Below are 21672 nucleotides of genomic sequence, written 5' to 3' on the forward strand. Positions count from 1 at the left end.
AAATAAATACGTCTTAATAAGTGGGTGACAGGTTTAAAACATGCACAGGCACAAGCTGCATAAACATGTAATTAAAGGGAATCAGGTCCTGTAATGGCAGGATGATGATTTATGTCAGACTGGACCAACATAAGAGTGATCACACCCAACAAGCATAAACAAGAAATATTTAAGTAATTAAAACTAATTTATGAATAAAAATGAACCTGTTTATATTTTATTTTTTCCTCTTCTTCTCATGTGTGTGTATAGAGGGACATCACCCTGAGTATGATTAATGTGCAATCATGCTCCTGATCTGTGGGTGATAGTCAAGTGGTTTCAGCTTCACTGACTTAAAGCCCACTGTGGCCATACAGGCCGAAGTTATAGATGCTGGTGTTGATGTATAATTAATTCAAATATCATGACAAGGAGAGTTTGAGGGTGATCCGTGACTAAATCTGACGTTAATTCCCATCTACTGATTACCTTGTTTTAACCAATCAATGACAGGCCTCCTGAGGTGTGTGTATATTAACCTACACCTGAAATACACAGCATCATAAAATATGCATGCACTTAAACTTTTATATGAAATAACAGGGTATCCACGGGGTCTTAAAAAGTCTAAAATTTGAAAATCTAAATTTTAGGCCTTAAAATGTCTTAAATTTGTTGAATTATTGTGTTCAAGTCTTAAATAATTTTAGACAGGTCTTAAATTTTCTTATGGGCGAGCATTTCACTCGCATTTGCCCCTAAAAAAAAAACACAACCTGCGATTGGTCAAAAACTACAAATCCCACAATTCTCTGGCCTCAACAATAACAGTAGTTGTGTAAGTAAGGGAGAGTGGAGCTGTCGGTGAAAAGAGGAAACAACGCCACGTGTGGTCCTGTTCTATGTTGTTCGTTCACACCGTAACCGTTTATTCGTTACGTCCGCGGTGTAAAAGGCCGTAACGCAAAGACGCGATTAGGCGCGCGACGCGGTAGACGCAACTTTTTTTTTTTTGCGACGCAATACACTCAATTTTTTTGGGGCGACGGGACCATCGCGTCTTCGTCTATTTCATCGTGTTTGGTGGGAACACCCACAAGGGGGACACCCAAATATTCACATCCTTCAGTCCAGGCTTTTGAAAAGAGAGTAGCCTATAAAATCAGCTTCATGTAGCAGTTAACTTTAAAATGGTTCGAATATATTGCTGCTGAATAAATCTGAAACATGTGATGTGCATTTTTTGGGGGGAAATATGGCTTCTGATATAATAGTCTGTAGACATCATCATCATTCAACTTTTTCACATGGTCTGGTGTTAATAACTAAAAATCGCAAAAAGAAAATCAAGAATCGGTTGAATCGAAAATCGATTTTGAATCGAATCGAATCGTGACCCTAAAAGTCGGAATCGAATCGAATCGTGAGCCACCCAAAGATTCACATCCCTAGTACAGAGACCTGCCACAGTGTCATGCAAAGTCAAACTTCAACCTCAGAGCTGTCTGTCCTCAGACTGTCCTGACTGTCCCTGAACATCACTGGAACATGTCTTATCACAATAATTACTGATATTTTTCAAACACAAAATGCACGTCAATGTGCTTTACCAACTAAAGAAAAGTTGAAGTATGAATATTTAAGACATGAAAATGCATTTTAAAAAAGGGAAATTTACCAGCAGTGCTTTTGACATTTTGTTTTGCTGGTTGTTTCCTACTAAATCAGAATAAAAAAAATTCCCACCTGCTGTTCATCTTCCTTCCAGATGCCCCATGTTGGCTCATTTTCTGTTGTTTCTGACTCTGATTTCAGGTTTTGAAATCCACTGACTTTGAGCACATGTGTGGGTCTGAAAAGTTGCCAATGTGAAGTTATTCCTGAATAAGAGGTATTAGTGGTGAAACCTCTTATTGTAGGCAAACAGACTGAGCTTTTTTGATACCAAATACTTTGATGTTGTGTGATGGACATATTCAAATATTTTTATTTTACAGTTAAAGGGATAGTTCAACATTTTCTGCAAATTGGCCCATTGGCATAATCCCTATAGTCTTAGCAGTAGGTTCTTTACCTTTTATTGTTGGTGTAGGCTATTTTTAGAATGGCGGAGCAGAGCCTCATCAAACTCATCAAATACACAATCCAACAAGTCCAAAACTTGACACACGTTGACAAGTTGTGACCTGCACATTCACCACGCTACAAGATAATAACAGAACGTTAAGAGATGGAGTTGTTTTAGAGGTAAATTCAAGCAAAACTGCTGATACACGTTCCCGTCGGGGGCAGGTCACAACTTGTCCGCAAGAGCGTTTTGGAGTTGTTGGATTGTGTATTTGATGAGTTTGATGAGGGAAACCAAGAAATCCCATGAGCCTCCTTGGGTAGCTCTGAGCAGCTCACGGCTCTGCTCTGCCGTTCCAAAAAATAGCTTGCACCGACAATTAAAGGTAAAGAACCCACTGCTTTACGGCAATGGTTGGCCAATTTGTCAAAATGTTGAACTATCCCTTTAAAATGATACCGACAGTATGAAATTCTTAACTGTAACTTTAGTGCTGGTTTAACTGCTCCTATTACATGCAGTTGTTTGTCTTAAATATCATTATCAGTCATTATCACACTGCTGTCAGGACTCTGGCTCGTCGACTAAACCATTTCCTCATCATCAGCCCTGATATTATCAAACCAGTAACCACATCTTTGAACTGAACCGGCTCATATCGGCGGCAGAAATTCCACTTAGCACGAGAATGTCGTCTTCGTCACTTTTGTTAGGTGTGAATTTCTCAGGAAAAAGGTCAGTGGAGCTCAAAACGTTTTATGGCAGCCAGCAGCAGCAGCAGCAGTGGCGGCGGTGTGGACAGACTCATCTGAGTGACTGCAGATGACTCAGTGATTAGGTTCTCTCCCACTGTGCTAATGCAGCTCTTACTCATCTCTTTTCAGAAGGCCTATATCTCATCATGGGACGCGTTGTGTGGTAGCTCACACAGACAGTAATAGGTTCAAGTTCAGGATAAAAAAAAGCTCCATGCTTTTCATACTTGGCATGAGAATTAAAGAACATAACAGAGCACTGGTCCAACAGTAATAAATCTATTCAAAGATCACTGACTGCATGTGAAACACTCCGATGTAAGCTGTAAAATTAAACCAGCCTGTTTAAAGTATTTAATTAAGTGAATTAGTTGTGTATAATTAGTTGAATAATGTAAAATGACTGAACTACGATTTGAGACGTAGCTTCCCTCAAACTCAAACATCATAAAAACGTAGATCCTGATTCTCTGAATATTTTCTGTTGTCTTTGTTGCTAAGCAACGCGGCCGAACAGGAAGTCCTGCTTATGTAACGATCAACTTCACATCTCTGACCATCATCATCTAATGTCCTTGAGGACTTTTGTTGAAGTCTAATATTTCCTTCCCACCGTTCGCTGAGTTTGACTTTCAGATTCATGCAAAAATTATACACAGTTAATAATTAATAAGCACGATTTTACTTATTTATTTATTAGAGACCAAAATTCAGCGTATACCTCTGCCTCTGCTGTGTCACTTTTTGACTGTGATTTTCTTTGAAGCTACACACACTTGTGAACTGACATGTCGGGAGGTTAAGTATTGACAAAAGTTGCTTGTTAGACTCTATCCCCGCCGGTTGTGTTTGTTTTTCACCCGTAAAGCAGGTCTAAGTCTAATCCTTTATGCACCTCTCTGCCTAATCATTACATCTTTAGCTGAGCCGTTAGCAGCCGCATTCAAGAAAGGGATCAGAGCTAATTGATAGGCGTGGAGTCCAGTCCACACAGCTCATGTTTCTGACTAAAAAGAAAGAGAGAGAAATGGGGAAGTGGCTGAAACAGACTCTTTACTTCTCAGAACGTTGATTCACATTTGGCGTCACCACAAATTTTAATGGAAACAAATTGAAACACACAGACACGGACACACAAAAAGTGCATAAGAACATAAAACACACTAAAAGACACTACAGGTGAATAGGGTAAAAATTTTAACTATCACATATCACCATGTAACTTCCTAAGTTTATCACTTACAGTAAGACAAATATTTTTTGTATTGCAAGTTTTGTCAAATTTTATGTTTAAATATGTAAATGAAGCAATATCTAATGAAATATGCGCAAATTTGCATTACATTTCCAGAACCGAAATCTGAACAATGGATAAAGCCCCTTTCAAAATTCTTGTTTTATTTTGTTGACATATTAGAGTCAGAAGTTTGGAGGGGATTTTGGATATTTCTTTTTACAAAAACATGTCACCTCAATAAAACGGTTCTGACAGAGCTATAAGGACGCTTTATATCTGTTATGACATGTTTTACAATGTTGTCCGAGGGTTTGTGAGTAACTTGTACTGTAAAAGGAGGAGGATGGGGACTGTCCACATCTACCCACTCCCCCGTAACACACACACACACACACACAGACACCCCGCCCTCTCACTCACTTGTAACCCTGTAGCAGGAAGTGAGTCGTACGCTGGAATGCTGGATGTAGTCGATGCACCACGCTACACACAGAGAGCGAGGGAGGGAGAGGGAGAGAGAGAAAAGGGGCAGAGCCATTGGACACGGGCTGATCCACAAACACACACACACTTTCAGAGCTACACACTCCCATTCTGACACACACACACACACACACAAATCTCAGGCAAGCAGCGCCGGGGCGTGCACGCAGGACGATATGCCGCAGTCACACCAAAGTCCTGGGACGTGGAACATGCTCGCCGGTGGACTCAGTGTGGTGGACTAACTAACAGCTGGGGGGACATTTATTTCTGAGCAAGAAGAGACCCTGTTATCTTATCAGGTGTTGGTGGAGCTGGTGTCACTGTGGGCGCACTTTGGACAGCCAGGGGTGAGTGTCCAGACCACGGCAGCATGTTACTCTAACTGCTGTGTATGCATGTCTCTCTGTGTGTGTGAGTGTGAGTCACTAAAGCACTGCCTTAAAAAAAAAAAAACTCCACAGTGTTTTTGGTTGTAATTTAAAAACCTGACTCGTCTCCAAAGCGGGAGCTGGTTGCAGTAAAACCTTCAAGTCTGGAATGTGAAACACGGCTTTGATGTTATTTTGGATTTGTGAGTGAGCAGAGTGTGCTGCCAGGAAAAGGGGTGTGTTGTTCTTCATGTTTTTTTGTTTTTTTGGGGGGTGTAGGAGGTTAGAGACGACTTTTTGGGCAACTTTGAAACCAAAACAAAGATGGAGCTCCCGCTGTGTGAGAAACCGATGATAAACACTGCGGTGATGATTGATTACTTCGTCTCGGAGAAGTTAGCTAGCCCCTGTCGCTCTCTCTCTCTCTTCAGCTCTCTACATCAGTGCCCTTTTCTCTCTCTCTCTCTCTCTCTCTCTCTCTCTCTCTCTCTGCCATTACAATGCCAGTGAAGTTGTATTTCTGGAAGCAGAAGTCACGAGTCAATCACACATTCTTGGCGGTGGTGTCAGCTTCTATTTCAGAAGTGGCGGGGCGAAGGTCCGGCCTGTGCTCTTAACTCTGAAGGAACTCTGTTTATGTTTTTGTGAGGTGAGGTGAGAGGTGGTCGTGTTGGTCAGCTGCAGCAGCTCACAGTGGGGTGGTGGTGGGTGGGTGGGGGTGGTGGGGATGTCCGCAAAGCCTTCAATCCTGGATGCTGTTGTCATTGACTAAACACCTCCTGTATGACCCCTCCCTCTGTACAGGGTCTAAAGTCTTGCATAACCAAAAGGGGGTTTAATCTTCGTCTTAAAGGTCTGGTGGGCCTTCTCACCGCTTACTTAGTTAAATAGCTTAACAAGAGTGAAGAAACCCCCCCTCCGCCCCACCACCACCATCACCACCACCATCACCATCAGCGTCTCCTCCGTTCACCGTCCGGCTGCAGATGAGGCTCCGCTCCGGTTCAGTCAGACGGCAGCAGAGTGGATCCGAGGCTTTGGCAGTGGGGCTGCTGGGCTCGCCGAGTGAAAGGCTGGTGATGCATGTGGAATGACATTCCAGACGCCCAGGCTTGTTGTATAACGAGGGAGGGGTGGTGGGGGTGGTGGTAGGAGAGAGGGACGCAAGGCCACCGAGGCAGAGGAGATGTCAGTCAGTCAGTCAACTGAGAGAGAGATGGAGAGCTACGGGGTTTAATCTGAAAATAAGATACTGGCTGTCTGTCTGAGAGCAGCTCACGCAAAGTGTCTGACGGTCGGAGAGAGAAGCAAAAAAAAAAAAAGGAAATGTTTTTTTTAAGAAATGTCGACACTGTTTTTCATGTGTCTGACTCCAGCTGTTGTTGTGAACTAGTCAGTCACCTGTAAACAGCAGTTGAATTGGTATAAATTGAGCTGTTTAAAAAAAAAAGTGTGTGGGGGGGGGTTTGATTGGTTGAAGCCATGTTGGTACTGTATTATGACTAATTTCTCAGATTTTCATTGATGAACCACATCAATTTCCTGGACAGACAGAAGTTGTGAAATGTTCTGAAACAATTCATTACGTCAGTGACCAGTGGTGTCATCTGGATGTCATCTTTGTGCAACAGGTGCCGCTCTGAGTCACACGAACAAAGGTCAGCGTGATACTTAGAAAGGAAGAGGTCCAGCATTGTTTTCCTCATAAAGCGGAAGGATTGTTGCATGATTTTGCAACTGCAGCTTTTTTTTGACATTCATTAATTAATGACTCAGAACAAGAGACTGTGGCTTACCCTGTTCAACCACATGCATATTGAATGTAACAACTCAGATGTATTGGCGCACATAAACGTTTTTACATATTTATGTTTTGCATGATGTATTTTTGATGACTAGTGAAGTAAAGATTATGCATTCTCCAGAAGCCTTTTGGTATGGAGAGTTAAGATGCTGATAATCTTTTATAAAACAGTTTCATACGTACCTGAGCACCTGGCACTCATCCTCTTATCTGCTGGCGTAGGTTTGCTGCCGAACACACTCTGCAGTTCTCGACAAAGAAAGCACAAACCTTACCTCGCTGTGCGTTGTGGACCTGAATATTGCTCTGCGTTTAATTATTCATAGCGTGTGCATTGCACACTTTGGCGTCATTAATAGAGCTAATAAAGATTAAATATTTGCACAGGTCAAACTTTGCAATGTGTGTGCTATTGATGGTGTTGAGGTTCCCACATCCTGGTCCAGTCGAGCATCTGTTGGGAGAATTGAAAGTTTATTCAAGAGTTTTTTTTAATATTTGCAGTCTAATATACAGACACCAACATGACAGGTTGGGTACTTTTATATTTGCTCAGCACTAGTCATAGTGCAGTGGAGGCTTTAATCTCCAAACAAGACATTTTTTGTGTTAGAAAAAAAATCCTCCCACCCCCTCACTCTGCACTTCCATAATCCCCCTCTTTAATATCTCACATTCCCAGTGGCATTTGCCTCCTGCAAAATGGAGGAATGGATTACTACTGTCAGGAATGTGATGGAGGAACATGATTGAACATGTCACTTTTTGGTGGTTTGCGCTCGGTGGCCCAACGTGTTTTGTGTTTTCTAATGGGTGGAATCGCTGCTGCTCCCTTTTCCATAGGAGAGCGCCAGCCAAGAGAGGCTCAACAGGATAAGAGCTGTAACCAGCTCCAACCGTCTGTTAGACAAAACAAAAAAAAAAACAGATCAAAAGCATTTGTGCGCTTTTTTTTTTTTTTTTTTTTTTTCTGAAGCTGCTGCCCAGCTGACAAATCATCTCTGCTGGAAATATAAGTTGCAGAAGAATTACAGCAATTGTCTTCTTGCAGGAGCATGAGTGAAACACTGAGTAAGCTCTCCCAGGCCGTTGCTCTGTTTGGCCCTGTGGTAGAATCCAGGCTGGTGTGTGTGTGTCTGTCAGGGATGCTAGCAGAGTTAAAACGCATTAAACTGAAGCTCAGGCAAAGCAAACTGCAGCCATCAGCATTAACCCCCTCGCTGCCGCTCTCGCCGTCTCCCAGCTCGCATGTGGTCCGGACACAGTCACTCATGTTGTCTTTGATTTTTCAGTTCGTGCTGCTCAGCAGTAGCTCAGTGAGAGTCGGGCAGCGATTTGACAAACTGTTGTTCAAAAGGCATCAGAAAGTTGACAAATTAGTCCAATAAAATTGCAGCTCTGGCAGAGAAACAAGGGAACGGCTGACAAAAGAGGAGAAAAAAACAAAACACAAAACCCAACAAAGGCTACACAGCCTGTGAATGGAGGCAGAAAGAGAAAAAGCAAAGCCAGCTAAATTGACTTTTTAGAAAATAAAAGGCACCACAAAAATCTTTATTTGCTCTTGGCCGCAGCAGCAGGTAGAGCGTCACCAGCTCTTTGCAGTGTTTATGTCCAAGGCCGACCGAGCTCTGCCCACAACATGTTGCCACAGGCCCAGGGCTCCACAGCATTCAGGCCACGCTGTGCCTGAGGTCCACACCTGTCCACTTGACTGATGAGAGCTGCCACTTCCACGGCCTCGTGCAGGTAGCCACACATTTCATCTGTGAAATACTCACTGTGGAGAGCTGGCTTGACTGAGAACGAATAAAGATTTGTGATACAAAAAATGATTATTTTCACTATCTGCTGGCTTTTTGTACTCATAAACCCTCCTTTTTTAGGAATGAAAAACATCCATTAGAACTTACTGGATGTCCAGAAGTTGCTTGTTTTGGCAAAAACATTTATACATACAGAGATGGGTAGGATCATATCATCGTATTTGAGAAGCTGGAACCAATAATAATACTATGAGAAAAAGCCACATTCCTATCAAAACACTGGCAGAGTAAAATAATAGATGAAAACAACTGACAACATAAACAACCAAATTAAAATACAACATATTAACAGATGATGCAGTTAAGAAATAAAATAGCCTAACAGAAAAAAGTACTAAATCCAGTCAATTACTCAATTAATTGACTGCAGCCATTTTCTGTAATTACATAACAAAGTGATTAATAGGCTCATCATTTCAGCTCCAAAAACTCTGAATAAAATTATGCGTGTGGCTCAAATTAAAATTTAAAGCGAAACATCTCTCACTCAACAATCCCAGCCCCTGAATCTGAATAATGAAACAGAGGGATGGCATGCACAGCGACTCGACAGTGGCCTTTTTTTTTTTTTTGTGGAGTCACTCGAGTTTATCTAACAAAAAATAATCAGCAAATCAACAAGATGTGGGTCACGTTCCCAATCGGACGACGATAGAAATAACAAACAAGGAAGCTCTTATGTCGCTGCATCGAGGTCGGGCGCGGGACAAAGGCGGCATTCTTCACCCAGCCCACAAGTTTGATTTCCTCATGCTCAGAGTTTCCAGGGGCTGCTGCCCTTCTGTGAGGCGTTTAGGTCTCTGCTGCCTTTAATATTCCCCAATTCCTCCCCCCACACCACCACCACCACCACCTCTCTCCCTCTCTATCGTAAGGAGTGTGAAGCTGCAGTACTGTACAGGCCGTGACGTCATGAGAGTGGACTTTTCCAGAGGCGGGTGTTTCCCATCAGGTGGGAGGTGGGGAAGGGGGGTCGCAGCTGAAAGGGGGAACTGTCCATTCAATGCTGCTCTGTTTCACATTTTTATACAAGAATTCCATACTGCATATTTAAGATGTTGGGCACAGTGGCTCTTATAGGCTCCCGCAGGCGTTTACGTGCTTTTTGGCCGCGGCCGCGTGAGGTTTCACACTCGAGGGGAGAATGCCGAGGTGCTTTTCAGTCACAGACGAGACGGTTAAATGACATAAACTGACACTTTATCGAGGCGAGTGTTGACTTTTTTTTTGTTCATTTGTTTTCTATTTTTCTTTCCTTCTCTAGTTTTGGGAAGCGATCAGCAGGCAGCCTGCGACGCGGATGTGAGTGCATCGTCCTGGAACCCTCAGAGATGATTGTGGTGAGTCCCATTTTTCAGACACTTCAGCACGCAAGTGTCAGACATACACACACATACACACACACCCATTCGCACAACCTCACACATAAAATAGTAAATCCTTGTGTGCAGTTACCAGAGAAGTGGGAGAAAGACTCGAAAGCAAAGAACATTCTCACACTTTCCGTCACTTTTGAACCGAATCACAGCAGTGTTGTGTTTCTGCAAACCTGTCGTTTTAGATCTTTGATTGAAAACCAGCGGTAATGACTTTCTAAAACCCTAAAGCTATAACTCTGATATTACTAGACCGAAAAATAATACTGCTAATTGATTTAGTAAACCCATGTAAGAGCAAACTGTACCTATGTGCACCATCAAATGCACATTACCCCCACAACAGAGTGTGGTAATGGTTTGAAACAACGTCCTTGAGAGTTGGCCCGGTGATGTTTTTTCGACTAATCAGTGTAAGCGCCTCCCCATTGATATTTTATCACAGCAGTATTTAACCGTGTCTTTGCTGGAGTCCTTCCAGCTCGTGGTGGTTGCACGAGTCCAAGGTTGGTAAGAAAAAGCTCTGACCCAGTTTTATGGAAAAATCAAATGCTGGCTCACAGAAGAAGTTGTTGAGAACAAATCACTCGCGTCTCAATGGGGGCACGGAAGCAAAGAGGTAGCAGCAACCGCACAATACAGTCATTTGTTGAACAGAAGCCCTCCGAGGCCCAGAGATCACAATAGATGCAGTTCTGCTGATGATTTCTGCACCAATCAGCTGCAGCCAGCGCTCGAAACACAATCCACCTTGTGCAAAAATCTGAACAGCTGTTAATCACAATGCTGTGAGATAATGTGTGTGTGCACTTCACTTCATGCAGCTTGGATCGGTTCATCTAATGAAACACTATATGCAAGCAAAAAAAAAAATACAGCAGGAAAGGAAGTTGGAGGAAATTAATCTAATGATAAGATGTTTTATTCAGTTTTAACTTTTTAAAATCTTAAATCTTGAATAATGCTGGTGTTTAAACTCTTAATGGGCAATCAGGGAGGTCCACACAGGGGGATTAACAAATCATGGGACTTCAACTAATGACTGTTTTCATTATCTTTTAATCTGTAGAGAAGTTGGGACTTTACCTTAAAGAAAAGATATTTCTATCAGTTAATTATGAAAAATACCTAAACAATGAGTTTCTTAATTACCACAGTTGCAAGAATAGGTACTTGAAGTCCACAGCTGCAAACAGTTTGAAGCTTTAGGAGATGTTTCTATTGGATTTAGCTTAATCCATACTGTGTACCACCTTAAAGATAAGACAAACTGTCATATAATATAAAAAGTAAAAGGAATAGTGTTTCTGTATGATTAAAAGCACGGCAAACATCCTCATTGTAACTTCCACAAATCACATTTACATTGATAAGGCCTGAAAGAAGAAGCAGGACCAACACAGCTCACATATAAAACAGAATTAGCATGTTTATCAGTGTGTTGTTGTTGACCAGTCGCAGGCAGCAGTGTGTCGAGAGCTGTGAACAAAGCTGTGCAAATATTTTGACCACCTTTTCCTTTAGCCAGCCCACTGCACACACACACACACACACACACTGAGGATAGTGAAGCCAACATGATCCTGCATACTGACCATCTGACCAGAGCTGAGATGCAGATTTGTGTTTCCTCACCGACTGGATGCTGCCTCTTTAAAAAAAAAAAAAAAATCACACATATGCACTTAACTCACTCTCCGCCATTTCTAACACGTACACATCCGTCCTCCGCCAGTTTTTTTGTTTTTAAAGAAGCGATCAAATGCAACCCATCTCTTGACATGTTTGAATAATGAGTGGCTGGCAGCGCCGCAGTCACACCACATGTCAGTAATCTGACATATGGAGGTTGCTTCTGTTAACTGAGCCTCGACTGTATCAGGCTCACAAACCCCCGGTAATAACACCCTGCACTCTGCTCGCTGCAGACACTTAGTGGCCTTAAACCCCCTCCTTTGCTATTATAGGTGCCAAGCTACTCTGTAATTACCCAGAGGCTTTTTTATTTTTGTGCTGCCGCAAATATATAGATAAACTCCCACTGATACGAGTCTGAGGAAGATTCACACACATGCAAACAAGATCGAAGAGACGTCGACGAATGAATGTACAGCTCACGTGTCCATACTGTACGCCGCACACACACACACACACACACGCACACAGACACACTACTCTCCTGCTGTTGTTTGCAATTAGACACACAATCACACTTATATGCGCTCTCACTCGCGCATACACACACACACACACAGACACAAGACACACAACTCTCCTGCTGTTGTCATGGCAGCAGTTGGTACAGCGGAGAGAGAGATTTTAGTAGTGTAATCCCAAAGGCTGAGCACTGTGAAATGTGAAGCCGCAGTGAAGGAGAGGAAGAGGAAGAGGAGAGGGGTTGAAAATGAAGAAGAAGAAGAAGAAAAAAACTTCAATATGTCATCCCATAATGACCCAAAGCCGCCAGGCAACAGAGCGGTCTCATTTAAGGGAGCATTTAGAAAAACTGTAGAGGATAACTTCACTGAGTTCTGTGCTAAAGTAGCATCGTGTGCCAGTTTCCACTTGGAAAATGTTTTTTCTCCTCCTCCTCCTCCTCCTCCTCCTCCTCCTCCTCCTCCTCCTCCTCCTCCTCCTTCTTTCTGTTCATTAAAAATGGAAACATGGATTTTATCTTGTTTTAACATGTAATTTCATTGTGGTTAATATGTTTAACAGAGAGAGAGCTGAGAGTGTCTCTATTTCATCTGTATACTCCGCCAGCTTTTTATCTCTGTTTATCTCCGCCTGCCTGCCGATCTACTCCCTCTCTCCCGCTCTCCTCACTCATCCTTTCATGCAGAAGGGCCTCTTTCTTTCTTTCTTTTTTTTTTCCTTCTCGCTCCATCTCTCTCTTTTTTTTGTGCCGTGAGCTCCCTTTGACGTAGGTGTGCATCGAGCATCCTACACACACTGCTATTTTTACGCAATGAGAGGCGAAGAGGAGGAGGAGGAGAAGGAGGAGGAATCGGAGTATAGGAGGGTGGGGTTTTTTGGGATGAGTGTGTGTTTGTGTTTTTTGGGGGGTGGGGGCGAGCGGGGAGGAGCGTGAATGAAGACGAAAGGCAGTCACACCCCCCCCTCTCTCTCTCTCTCCCTCTCCCTCTGGTTTCCAGGTGGACTATATGGATGAAAATGAGGAGTACTTTCAGCGACAAGCCTCGCACAGACAGTCCCGGCGGCGCTTTCGGAAGATTAACCAGAAGGGGGAGAGGCAGACCATCATCGACACGGTGGATCCGTACCCCACCGGAAAGCCGCCCATAGCCCGGGGCTACCACACGGTGAGTGTCGCCCCAGTGTTGTGGTTGTTGTGTTTATATATCCTCGCTGCGGTGCGGTGGGTCGCTGTGCGCTGCGAGGCTCAGCGTTGCCGTTGTGTTTGTGTGTCTTCCTGCTCCTTCTGCACAATGAATCTCTCGCTGAAAATTCCTGTCTTGTCTGTTTCACCAACTTGGTGTTTTCCCTCTCTCCCTCTCTGTCTCTCTGCGGTGGCCTCAGCTGAGGTTGTTTGTGTTGTGTTGTGTTGTTGTGATGTCTCTGTGTGTCCTGGAGAAGGGCTCTCTTCTCCCCCGCAGCAGCCTGTTTTCCTGATCCTGACTCTGAGCTTTCCTCCCTGTAGTGTGTAATTGCTGTTTTACCTGTTCTTTCTAGATTAGATCTCCTCCTGTGTAGTTCATGGCTCCCGCTGGCTTCAGTGTGTTGCTCTTTCTTGCTCTTTAATAAGTGTTTATTGTAATTCTCTGAGCATCCCAGTGTCTCTGCTGCTTATAGTTGTTAGAAAGTTTCTGCAATGTGAAATGTTTTTCATGTTTCTGTGCACTTCTTTCTCCATCTTCTCGGGTTGTGCTTAAACTCCCCTTACACAAATGCATCCTTCTGTAGTTGTCTGCAACAACAAACTTGTGAGAATGATGTAAAACAGTGAATACAGTCAGTGTTTGCTTTTGCTTTACAACTGGAGAATCCATCTTTTCCTCAAAAGACTTGTTGCTGTGTGTGATGCTCATCCAACCAGTGGAAATGAAATTAGTTTCAGTTTGAGAGTTGTGTCTTTTGAAGTGGTGTTTCCCAACCTCTGGTCTCTAGACCACATCTAGGGACTTTGAGATGAATATGAGATGTAACAATATCATCTTTGGAGTAGAATGTAATAATTATGAGGAAAAAGATGGTTTTTGGATTTCACTTTAATGTTTGCTTTGTGTTTAAATCCTCTGACTTTGTCGGTAAATCACTTTCTGGTTCTGGTGCTCATACATACAGTATGATCTGCTCCTGCAACATGTCACAGTTTGCATGAGCACTGTTTCAAAGAACTGCATAATATCATCTTCCCATCCCATGATGCTTCTCAGTCTGCACCGATAACATTGGTACTGTGAACGGTTGCTAAGGATGCACTCAACAGGTCTATGGGCTGTAATGTGAAATGTGAAAAGTTTTTAAATGGCATCTATTTCTAGTCTAGTTTGACTTCAGAGAGTTACACACACAGTATAGAAGAGTCTTGATGGTCTTCTACTACTGATATGTCGTTTAGGGAAATATGTGATTTATTTATTGTGATTGTGTTTTGAAAGAAAGTGAAAGAAGAGATTTGTTGGGGAAAGGAGAATGCAATAGTCAAACTAATTAATCTTACAGCTGTTTTCTTTTTATATGATGGTTGTTGTTGTTTTTAAATAATGCACCTGTGCAAAATGCTTTACATTTGCTTAATTTGATTCAATTCAATTCAAAAAACTTTATTATCCATCTGTTGAGGGCTCAAAACATAAATAAAACCACTACACACATGAAAACCACAATTTGAACCCATGATGCATAAAACAGCAGTAATAAAAGTACATTCAGTTGTCAGACAATACATCTAATAACTGATCGGACTCTTTAGAGGTCAGACAGATCAGCTAACTGTGACTGTGACTTCATACACTGACAACATAAAAGCAGAGTTGTGGCCTGTGACTCTGACTTTCTCCAGTCTGGTTCACTCCCGGTGCCATAGAGAGTCCTGGCTTCACCCATGTGCAGGGATTTGCCTCCAGCAGAGGGAGAGTTTTAGTTGCCCGTTGCGTTGCACCAGGCCTTCTCTCCCCTCCCTCCTCTCTCTCCCCCTGTGCTTTCTTTCCCTGGGAATAGGAAGCAAAGCGTTTTCACACTAATGATGTAAATACCCAGCACGCAGAGGTTTTCCTGTTCTGCACAATTTCACTGCATTCCCTTCATTCCTGCCGCTCCCTCGAGGTTTCTGTCAGTGTACCAGTTCTTCTCGGAACGCCGAGGAACAATCGCGCTTAAAAAGGGAAAAAACTGCGGCAAATGTCATCTTCTTCCTCCTTCCTCCAATTCCTCCTGCCTCCACGCTGCCCCACCCTGTTTCCCTAAATATAGCCCGGCTTGTGTTTTTTGATTCAAAACGCTGCACTGAACTTTCTCATGGCCTGACATCTCCCCGTCACACACTCGACTCTCCTCGCGCCTGTGCAGCAGTTCCTGTGGGAAGGATGGAGCGGCGCCATGGCAACCGGCAGTCCCAAATGGGCTCCGCTCGAGTGCACTTAGACGTACAGTAAGGGGAAGGGAGCTAACTTAACACCAGCAGTGCACTCAGAAGTACAGTAGGGAAGGCAAAGCTAGCTGAGCCACCGCCGCCGCTGCTGCTGCTGCTGATGATGATGACAGAGGGGTGGAGGCGAGCACAGCGACAGAGAAATGAATCTGGGCGGATGCTAAGCTGACACAGTAAGCTAATCTTCCAGAATTTAGGATGCCAGGCACCGCTCAGAGTCTCCTTCCGCCTACCCCGAGGCATATTTAAGGAGGTGAGAAATGCACAGGAGAGGAGAAACTTGGGATTGAAGAAAGGAAATCTCTCAAGCAGGCAAGGTTTTTATTCAGCTTAGTCACTCCTGCGAAGGCAAATGTGAGGCCAGGTACGAAAACATCAGAGGAGTCAGTGATTTTAAAGGCACCGGAGCTCATTGAGTGGGCGTGATGATGATGAACCTCTGGAGAGAGAAGAGATTTATTACGGCTGAGATGATTATTGACAAACTTTTATTAATTTTTCACTTGTTTATTCTATTAAATGTCAAACGTGTCTGTGGGAACAGTGAGGTCAGAATCAATCCATATAAAAGCTTTTTAAAGACTAACTATTTAATTGTGTAGTTGATCAATAAAAACATATTTGGCAACTACTTTTAAAACAGATTAGATGTTTGAATGAGTTCATGTTCTGTTTGTCTGACAAAACGATATTTGATGATGTAAGTTTAGGATTTTAGAAATGATTATGCTCATGTTTAGCTCATTTCTGCTCCTGAATAGATTCACAACTAATCAATTGATTGAGAAAACAGTCAGATTAATCCATAATGTGGCCTGTTACGACTCCTGTCCCAGCCTGCTCACTAACCAAACCTGCTTTTGTCTCATTTGAAAAATGGTTCTTTTTTTTCTTTTTTTTTAAAGAAGAAGAAAAAAAGTCATTTCCCCTCTGATCGTGAAATTGCTTCTCTAAAGGCAAGAATCATTAGGGGAGCAAATTTGAACATTGAGCTACGTGAGGATGAGATTATTTGCGATGAGATGAATTTCGCATTAAAAAAGTGGAGTGAACCACTTCATTTAAAATCTTAATGGCTTTTTGAGCATGATGAGCTGTGACACACCAGCGCCAGCCTTCGTCCTCAGAGCTGCATTAAATCATCGTCTTCAAAATGAGAAGAAGTCTCTTTTTGCTAGTAGCATGGACGGCCGGCGCGTGTTTATAGCGAGAGAGCGGGATGTAACTGTAACTGCGAGGTCGCAGCTTCGATCCCGTGCACAGACCAGACTTCCTGTCCTGCGAACAGCTGTGTGAGCTGCTGGTGTCACAGACTGTAACTGACTGAACATGCTCCGTCACTGCGAGTTAGTCTGGAGAGCGCCGGCTTAATATCTAAGACATAAATGTAATGCTAACCCAGTAGTGGAACTCCCAGTGGGAGTGCTGACACAGACACACACACACAGACACACACACAACTACCCCCAGCCCCCATTCTCCACCACGAGCTGAAGCTATTATCTGCGTGAAGTGAGGATTATTTGGCTTTCAGGGTTCAAACTTAATGCAAGTTATTTCTTTAATCTGTAAATACAGTCTGGCCTGAAGAATAATATCCCTGCAAATCATGTAGATCAGCTGACTGTGACCAGGAAGGACCGAACCGTTAGCTGCTTCCATTTACAGTCAATCAGTTATCATTATTTAAAGCAATGTGCTTTACAATTTAATGACAAATATTAACACAGAAGGGCAAAGAAGACAATTGTTGTTCTAGATATGGCCAATAGGAGGTCATCAGAGGACGCACAGGCTATAAAATATTAAATCTCAATTTGTGGTCACGGTAACAGGAATCCGTAGCGTCTAACGGATTTTTACAGGTGACAACAAAAGTGGTTAATGCTTGTGGTTTGCTCAGAGTGATCATCCTAACAATCAAACAATCATGTGGATTCAAGAGGTGCCATCAGCCCGGTTCAGGCGGTTTTTATCTGTTGCCATTTTTTTCCTCACCTTGTTTTTCTGGCTCTGCCACATGAAGATAACATCTCTGTTCTTTAACCCCGCCCACAAAGCTGTGAAAGACTGGAGTTGTGTTTTTTTTGCAACTGGGGAGAGCAGCTGTGCACCCCACCTATATGTGAATCACTTGACAGTTATAATTAAAGCGAGGGCTGCACACACACACACACACACACCTTCATGGGCACAAGTCCTGAACAAGTTGTACAGGAGCTTGTTGTGGTTTGGACAGGTGTGTGTGTGTGTCACAGTAAAGCAGCATTTTAGCCTTTCAAGAGGAACTGACCGACCTTTGCAGTATCTCTGAGGTGAAAGATGGCACTTTGTGGCTTTACTTCTAATGTGCCGTTCAGATTTAGTGCCAGAGTCAAAGACCACGCCTACTTAAAAGCTCCTGATTTACAACGTGGTCTAAGTTCCTCCTCTGTTTTACCACTCTGCAGGTTTTATCCCCTCGTATCTAAAGGAAGTCGTGCCCTTATACCCACCCAGATATGGTTTTAAGCCTAAATTTGTAGTTTGTCATCGCTTGGATGCGGAGATGGCAATCCAGGGATTTAACGAGGCTAAGGATAGAGGAGAATAAAAATAAATTTCTGTTTCCATAGATGTGTCCTGGATAAATCAGGGCCAGTGAAAGAGGACAGTGTTTAGAATTCAACACGTGTCCTCGTGCGCTCAGAGCAGTGGGTTAACACTTGGGCGCCTTGTTCACAGTGGACACCAGTTATTTCTAGCATCACTCTCCCTCTCTCCCCCTCTCTCTCTCTCTCACTCACTCTGTCACACACACACACAAACACACACACATACACACATTTGTGCACTTGATCTTTATATATTCTCCCTGGCAAAAAGGCTTGTAATCTCCATTTTTCAGTAGCTCTCCATTTTGCACTTTATCTCGCACACGTTATCTCTCCCTCTAATATCAACAGCCATTTGTGCCGTCGAACCTGACACACACACACACACACACACACACACACACACACACACACACAGACACACACAGATTTTCTGCCTGATCTCTCACTCAGCCTCTCGCTGAAGGCCTCTGTACAGATTCTGTCTGTCACTCACTTTGAAATGAAATGTTGATGTGGCGGCTGTTAAGGCCTGGTGTTTACTCAACGCTACACTCCTGATGTTTATCCATCTACATTATCTCCTCCTCTTCTTCCTCTTTTTCCTCTTCTTCTTCCTTTTCCCCCTCTAAACTCCGCCCCAGATGAGTAATATTCCTCCTCTGGGTTTTACTCCGTGGCCAGGCAGGAGGGCATCCAAGGCCCCAAACAGCTGTTCTATAATTATACAAGAAGCAGGAGGCAGACGATCAATACTCCTTTTACTCTTTCCCTCCCGTCCGGTGCGAGGCCTGGTGGTTAGCGAGGCGGCCCTGTAATCAGAAGGTCACAGGTTTAATCCCTCAAACAGTCAATGTGTCCACCAGCAATCATATGCTCCGTTGAAGTGTCCTTGGCGGTGACATTGCTCGCTCGTCTACTGACGACTTTTAATAGCTTCGAGAAGGAGGGGGAGTTATTTTAGATGAAGATGCTCTCAGTTTCATGTGTGTCGAATAGTTCACAACCGAGCAGCTGCATCATTTCGTCTTATTCTTTTTTATAAAGAGTCAGTAAATGTGCTTGGTAAAAGTTGAAGTCAGTGCAACAAAGGTAAGGCAGTGTTAACAAATGTCCTCTGCAACAGAAACCAACAGTTTGTATGAACTGTGGTCTTGGATGTAAGTCCAGCTATAATACAGCTGTCAGACTGAGGCGCTCAGATTTCATCTAATTAAAGTTTTCAGTGTTAATGCAGCGAGTCACGGTGATTTCCAGAAGCCACTCAACATGGCACCTTTTTTTTATTATTATTTGAAGTATTATTGTCTGGCTCAAGGTCGAGAAATGTGTCTGCAGTGGTAATGAGGAGGTTGAGAAGTTAAAAAGTCATCTGTTCAGTAATCCGCAGGCACGCTACAATGGTGGAAGATGTGTGTGCAAGACGGAATAATAATGCATGTGTCTTGTGTTCTCTACCTTGTCCTTGGCTCAGAGAAAGTTGAATTTTCACCTTGAATATTCATTAATCTGCTCAAGAAGAGAACGAGGAGAAAGATTCTTTGCCAGGAGGTTGATATAAACTTGTGTTTTTTTAAATAAAGTTTCATGTTAAACATTAAAAAAGAAATGTCTACCTGAACACTGGAAATGAAGGAACTTGTTTTCATGGAAAAGACTGTAAATAACGGGAGATATCCGTGGGTTATTTTAAGTCTGAATGTGAGAAGAGTAGGTGTGAGGAATATTCAAAGATGCAGTCACACATGCAGCTGCAGTCAGTCTGTGTTTAAGTCAGACATTTTTTTTCTCTCAGTTTGGTGCAGAACGTTACATTTTAACATGTCGGTGAAGCTTTCACCCGCAATATCTCCCATCCCTCTCTGACTGGCTGTGGCGGCACATTTGATAACTTTCATCTCCTTCTCTTCTTTCCATGGCTCTCTCCTTAACCTGGCTCCCAGGAATGCAATAAACCTCAGGTACCGTATCTGTTAACCACCGTCTGTCACGTTATAGTTTGTGTGTGTGAGTATGTGTATGTGTTTGTGTCAGATTCCCTGTGTTTCCTATAGCTCTCTGTGTTTGTGCTCCTGTTAGTGGTTTTAATCTGTGTCTCTCCATCTGTAGCTACAGGTAGGCTTTCTTTATAAATACCTTCCATTTACCGGCAAGCAGGCTGATAAAGGTGAAGAGGGAAGCCTGCTCCCACTCCATTTTTATCACCTTAATAACCACATGAATTGAATTATCTTTATTCGATGAGAAAGAAAAATAAACATTACATATATTATGCTATCTTGTATTGAATCTGAAAATAGGCATGCTCGACCTCATTACGTTGCCAGGTGATGATAGAAATAATGATAAACATCACTCCTGCTGCAGCGGATGGGCCTGTACACTGAGATAATAGATAGATAATAGAGACACTTTCCTTGATTAAAGGTGCATAGCATCTGAAAGACGGCTGACGTGTTGTGCATTATGTGATAATGGTATATTGTCTGTCTTCATGTGGTTCTCTTCATCTGTTCTATTCTATTGGTTCCTCCTTGTTGTGTTGATCTACTAGTTAATGTGCCATGTGCTTGATTATGACAGCACTGAAAGCTAATAATCCAAGCATATCTGACATTTACGCCGCGTGGACTTCAGCTGTAAATCACATAAACCCAGTAACAGCATCACCGGTCCCCATTAAGGTCTGCAGCCAGCCAGCCAGCCAGCGTGTCGTATCGCGGTGTTTCATCTCAGAGTCCTGCAGCGAGCGTCCGCGCTGAAACGGATAGCGAGTTAAGAGGTTGAAAAGATCAGAGCTCAAGGTGTTGAGCGCTCAGACCTGCTGAGAAATGCGAGAGCGAGGGAGAACAAACCTGCCACTCACGGCCGAGGAAAAGCCGAGCTCCTATTTTTAGAGCTGTCCTTTGTGACAGCCTGCTCTGCTTCAGCTGCGCACGGATACAAAAGCCTCGTCTTTTGAAGAGACATTGTGTAGGAGCGGCGGCGGCGAACGCAGAAACAGTTCATTGTACACTTTCTTTTTCATGATTTACTCTTCCTCCTGTATTCGTCTTCACCTTACAGACAAACATGTTGAATTTACTGTAAGGCGAGGACGAAGGAAAACAGGAATAATTCAGACTCTGTAATCAGGGAATAACTGGCATTTATGCTTAAAATGTCACCAGGGTGCTTAATCAATTAATTTTGTATTCACCAGTTAATTAACTAATTGTCTCAGCTCTAGAGGTTTTATATTATTTTTCAATTAGCAAAGACCAGGAAAATGACTTGACTGTCAAACATGGTCACGGTGAGCGATGAAAGACGACCTTGTGCATTTCATTTCTATACCATCTGAGTAAACATTCACTTTGAGTCACAGTTAAAGTTGTTCTGCCTTTGTTTCGTTGAGTTGCTCTCTCTCTCGCTCCTGTTCCTGCACAGACAGCAAAAAAAAAGACGATTCTGCATTTATAGTTATTTATAGTTATTTATAGCAACAAATCAAACATTAAGCTTTGATGGAAATAGAACAGATATTTTTGGGCAGAGTTCACACTGGATAGCAGCAGCACAG

The 21672-nt window shown here is 43.0% G+C and overlaps 1 protein-coding gene across 46 annotated transcripts in view; it reads left to right on the plus strand.

Annotated features, from left to right (window-relative positions):
* The window catches only part of rapgef2b (Rap guanine nucleotide exchange factor 2b), a 111610-nt gene that overhangs the window by 46083 nt on the left and 43855 nt on the right, over window positions 1–21672 (plus strand). For 22 of the 46 annotated variants that reach the window (XM_085789092.1, XM_085789093.1, XM_085789101.1 and 19 more), the window contains exons 5-6: window positions 9791–9866; window positions 13058–13225. In XM_085789092.1, coding sequence (XP_085645218.1) covers window positions 9791–9866; window positions 13058–13225 — 244 coding nt within the window. Of the gene's footprint in view, window positions 1–4478; window positions 4876–9790; window positions 9867–13057; window positions 13226–20053; window positions 20072–21672 lie in introns of those variants that run through there. The other 24 variants (XM_085789118.1, XM_085789124.1, XM_085789125.1 and 21 more) reach the window with 6 other exon arrangements.

The sequence above is a fragment of the Trachurus japonicus genome, chromosome 10, assembly GCF_045865225.1.
Source record: "Trachurus japonicus isolate A0001 chromosome 10, Traja_1.0".
Taxonomy (NCBI): Eukaryota; Metazoa; Chordata; class Actinopteri; order Carangiformes; family Carangidae; genus Trachurus; species Trachurus japonicus.